The 4,846-nt window shown below is 32.0% G+C and overlaps 1 protein-coding gene across 1 annotated transcript; it reads left to right on the forward strand.

Annotated features, from left to right (window-relative positions):
- The first annotated feature begins 3,272 nt into the window (after positions 1-3,272).
- LOC145595095 (ethylene-responsive transcription factor ERF003-like) lies at positions 3,273-4,630 on the forward strand. Its single transcript, XM_081651453.1, has 2 exons — positions 3,273-3,446; positions 3,659-4,630. The coding sequence occupies exons 1-2, from the start codon at positions 3,364-3,366 to the stop codon at positions 4,131-4,133; spliced, it is 558 nt and encodes a 185-aa protein (XP_081507579.1). The 5' UTR covers positions 3,273-3,363; the 3' UTR covers positions 4,134-4,630.
- Positions 4,631-4,846: the final 216 nt, after the last annotated feature.

Below are 4,846 nucleotides of genomic sequence, written 5' to 3' on the forward strand. Positions count from 1 at the left end.
GCTATAATATAGGCAAATAGAAGTACAAAGTTGGAAGGTTCACTTCTAATGTAATGGATCATCAAATGTACAAAATTTCAAATGGAGTAAATGAAAGAGTTTTGACTTTTATAAAATGTAATATCAACTTAGATTTTCTAATCTGAAGATGAGAATATTGATCGAAGAAAACAAAATGGAGAGAATCGATTCTAAAAAATCAAATAAAAAAAAATACTCAATATTGTAATGTATGTGAAGAACTAGAAGACAAGACAGTAGTTACCAATCTAAAATTTAATACATGACTCAAATTAGTGAATGCACGTGGGTCGGACCACAAACATACAATACACTGAATGAAGCAGAAGAACATAACATTATTAATTAATTATGTAGTTAATCAAATTATATAAATTTTTCTCAACAACAATTCAACATACACATGAAGAGTGCATGTTCTAGTAACATGAAATCTTCAAATTGGATATATCGTCGTATGCTAAGGAAGCAGAGTGGTCAGTTTACGTTTTTAATTTTAATTAAAAACAGCAGCATATGATGCTTACCTATCTGCAACGACATACATCAGAACTCTGGATTTTCTTGCCACAGGAACTACTTGAATTGGTCTTTTTGGACCATCTTTTTGCTTCACAACACAGTTGAAACATGTATGTGTGGACCTATGTCTACTAAGTCGATCATTTTGCTTCGGATGCGAATATATGTGCAGTACAATATCTATGGGAAAACCTTGAATCGAATTCATATATAAAGTATATCACGTACATAATTACTCTATACAAGTACAACTACTTACAAATAAAAAAAAACAATTATATATAGTATTGTTAAGTATTACAGTCTGTCTTCACGCAGTTATAAATCGTACTAACTTACTCAGCTCTATATACTTAGCCTAATTATAATTTTTATGCTCAATAGTCAACCATCATAAATAAATGTGATCAAAAGTAAGCATGGATGGTCAACTATCTAAAATTGGAGCTAGTAACTCTTTGTCCAAGAAACAAAAATCAGCTTATATGACATGCCAAAAATGCAATCTAAAATAGTTTTACGTATGGGACATATAACTATATGAGCAATGGAGAATAGCATGGGGGCACACTCTACCACGTGGGTGAACAGTGGCAGCTAGATTTAAGGGCATGGTCTTCCTCACCATGCGAACTACAAATATCAACACTTTGTTACACTTACTTACCACATACAACAACATCCCCATCAACCTAAGGTATCAACACACCCACCAGGCCGTGGAAAATAATATATAGACAGGCGAACCAATTTCGAGTTGCTTACAATAATGACAAGACGAGATTCGATCTTAATAACTACATACTCTAGTTATGTATCTCTAAAGATTTATTGAAGACTCCATATTTATTTGACATATACATAAGTTATTTTCTTCTTTTGTGGGGTAGAATGCTAGCATTTCTCACCCATATAATGAATTAATTAAATTCAACTTTGCATATCATTTGCTAACATTATCCACATCATTATTTACGTTGATTAAAAATCTACCACTATCTGATATCGATTAAAACACACTTATAGCTATTTGGATTTTGGATTAGGACATTAAACTTAATTAATGTTAGAAAGCAAGTGTCTTTGTCCCACTTGATTATTTATTTTTAACTTCCAAGTTTGCCAACCCAAGTAAAAAGTTGGCAAATATTATGTTTTCTGTTTCGGGTAATGGGTATCACAAATTGTATGCTACATTAAAATTAAATTTTAATATTTTGTACCCCACAAAATGATCAAAGCACAGAAAAACATTAACCATATTTTATAATAATTTGTAGTTTAATTGAATAAAATTGGACCACTACATATATCGTGGCCTACTTGACCCTGTATACATTTACATGTTTTTCTTATATTAAAAACATAATGTTTAATATTCCCAAACAACGAGGTAGAGAAAAAAATTAAAAGAAAATAGTTCTCTGTAGTATACTACTAATATAACTGTATGAAATTAATATTAGACTATGATCATGATTTTAGTAGATTTATTAACAGCTGTAAACCTCTTGTTAATAAAAAGGTTGTTAGTGTAATGGGATCAATTCAAAAACAGTAAATAAGGTATGAGCAAATGATTTTGTTAACAAAGGGTAATTATGATGCTTTGAGAATCATTGTCCTCTTTGTCTCATAAGAAGGTGGTCTCAAATATTGCTTTTAATTAATTACATTTTCAACAAGATTTCACTTTCAATTGTACCTTAAAAATTCAACTTCAATTAACATGAGCGCAACTAGTAACTTAACTTTCTTTTATAGGCTATTGATGCAATATATAGGGTCTTAATGATTTTTAAAGTTGTTGGTTATGATAGTGTTGAAGATTTTAGATATTATTTCCCCTCTATCAAATCACCATTATTTAATCGAGCATTGTAATAGTAGTTGCTTAGCACTATACATTTTCAGATGAAAAGGAGTTGCAATTAATAAGTTAATTAAAATTGAAAAAGAGTTGACGAAATCTTTGTTCTTCACAACTTATTTCAGGACTAATTATAATTTTTTTAGCAATACCTGATGTAAAGTAATTGATGCATTAGACTTTGAGCAGTTGATAAGTTCAGATAAGAATTAATAATTTCACATAAGACGATATTAACGCTAATATATAAAGAAACACCTTATCATAATATCTACTTAAGCTCATGCCACATATAATAAAGAAATTATAACTACATTAAAGTACATAAGATAAGCTAGCATGATGTTTTTCACCTGGCCTGGCTTAAAGGTCCCTATAATAAGGAATTTTGATATCTAATAAAGAAATTATATTTTCATTAAGACTTTAGAATATACACTAGCTAGAATAGTATAGTAAGTTTGTGGCATGGAAGGTAGCATGACTTATTATGATAACCCATGTGATCTGGCTTGAGTTGGGACACTTCTTTGAAATATTGACTATCCTATAATTTCATTTAATCATATTACTCAACCTAAGCCAGTTGGTAACTAATATTTTACAAATATACAAAAGTAATTTACAAATAATAATATAATTGACATAAACCTATAATATTTAAGTGGGACCCTTTCTTAATTTTTTATATGTGGGACCTATTAATGTTGCTTGCCAGTAGTGGGCAAAGAAAATAAAAGTGGGCCCCATTTATTATTTTTTTATTTTTTATTTCATTTTTATTTGTCTTTGTCAAAAATACCACAACTACATAAACCCCTTCAATCCCCCCGCTAATCCCCCTCCTCCTCTTCTTCACTTGAAACATTTGGACATTTTTACAAACACTTGGTGTGCAACCTGATCACATATTACTCACGAAACGTTTCGTTGTTTTCCTTTAATCAACAATGGCAAGACCACAACAAAGGTATCGCGGTGTTCGTCAAAGGCATTGGGGCTCTTGGGTCTCTGAAATTCGTCACCCCATTTTGTAAGTTTTGACCTTTTCTATTTCGTATTTTAGTTAGTTAGCATTATTATCGTGAATGTCATCTACCTTAATTGGTCAAAATCGATTACATTACAGGATATCAAATTCCGTCTACATTATGTACGAGTAGTACATTTCTTTACCAACATAAAAAGTGAAAAATGAAGTGATTTTTTTTACTGAAGAAACGTTTCGTATATTTATTTTTACAGAAAAACGCGTATTTGGTTGGGTACATTTGAAACGGCAGAAGACGCAGCTCGGGCCTACGATGAAGCGGCCCGATTAATGTGTGGGCCAAGGGCCCGGACCAATTTCCCTTACAACCCAAATGCTCCTCAAACTTCATCATCCAAATTACTTTCAGCTACTCTAACTGCCAAGCTTCACCGTTGCTATATGGCCTCGTTGCAAGTGACTAAAAACTCAGCAATGCAGGCCCAACAAAGGGTGCCGAGCCCGCAATTCTCGGGCTCGGGCCCTAAATATGGGGAGACTGGCCCTTGGTCTCCGGAATACGGCTCATCATTAGGACAAGTGTTACCTAGTCCGGAACCAAATTGGGCAATGAAGGTCGAAAATGTCCAACTTGAACCGCAACTACAATATGCCCAATTAGAGGAGGATCATATTGAGCAAATGATTGAAGAGTTGCTCGATTACGGCTCGTTTGAGATTACAATTTAATTAACTTAGCTTGGTGACTTTGATTACCAAGCTAAGTTGGGAGAGTTCATTTAATTTGATCACTCAATTGGCTTTAGTTAGTAGCCAATTACTATGGTGACGTGGGACGGTACTTTTGGTCCTGAGTTGGGGAAGAACATCGTAGCCAACCGGCCCCTTTTATTAAATTCTTATATATACTAGTATATCCCTTTGGCCACAAATTTATCTAGTTTAGTTAGTTCCGTAATTATCTTATTGTGCTAATTTTAACCCAATTATATCAATTGACATGATACATGTCACAATATTTCCCTATTTATAATTTATCTTTGAGTTAAGCTAAGTTACTACTAGTTATTAGAGGTCAAAGGAAACATATTATGTATAGTGTACTTCTACTTAAGTACTTTTTTTTTTTTTTTTTCTTTTATTTATAAGACAATATATGATATATTTGTATAATAAAGAAGTGCATTGAGCACCAATTAATCCAATTTCTTATTTTGGAAAGTTTCTTCATGGGTAGTTTTGGTATTTCATCTGTAATTGGCTTTATTTTTTGCCTACCACCTAGGATCTCCTACTAAAAGAAAAAGGACATCCAAGATTAGATTTAAATAAATTAAATTAACTCAAATCTAATTTAAGAGGTTGTCCATATCATGAATTATACTCTTACATGTCTATTCATAGATGAAGATCTTGTCTTCCATCTAAAGAAATTTCAATAA

The sequence above is a fragment of the Chenopodium album genome, chromosome 19 (genome assembly GCF_948465745.1).
Source record: "Chenopodium album chromosome 19, dcCheAlbu1.1, whole genome shotgun sequence".
Taxonomy (NCBI): domain Eukaryota; kingdom Viridiplantae; phylum Streptophyta; class Magnoliopsida; order Caryophyllales; family Amaranthaceae; genus Chenopodium; species Chenopodium album.

Coding starts and splice junctions, on each gene's coding strand:
- LOC145595095 (XM_081651453.1), top strand. CDS start 3,364: ATGGCAAGACCACAACAAAGGTATCGCGGTGTTCGTCAAAGGCATTGG. Junction 3,447..3,658: donor GAAATTCGTCACCCCATTTT/GTAAGTTTTGAC, acceptor TTATTTTTACAG/AAAAACGCGTATTTGGTTGG.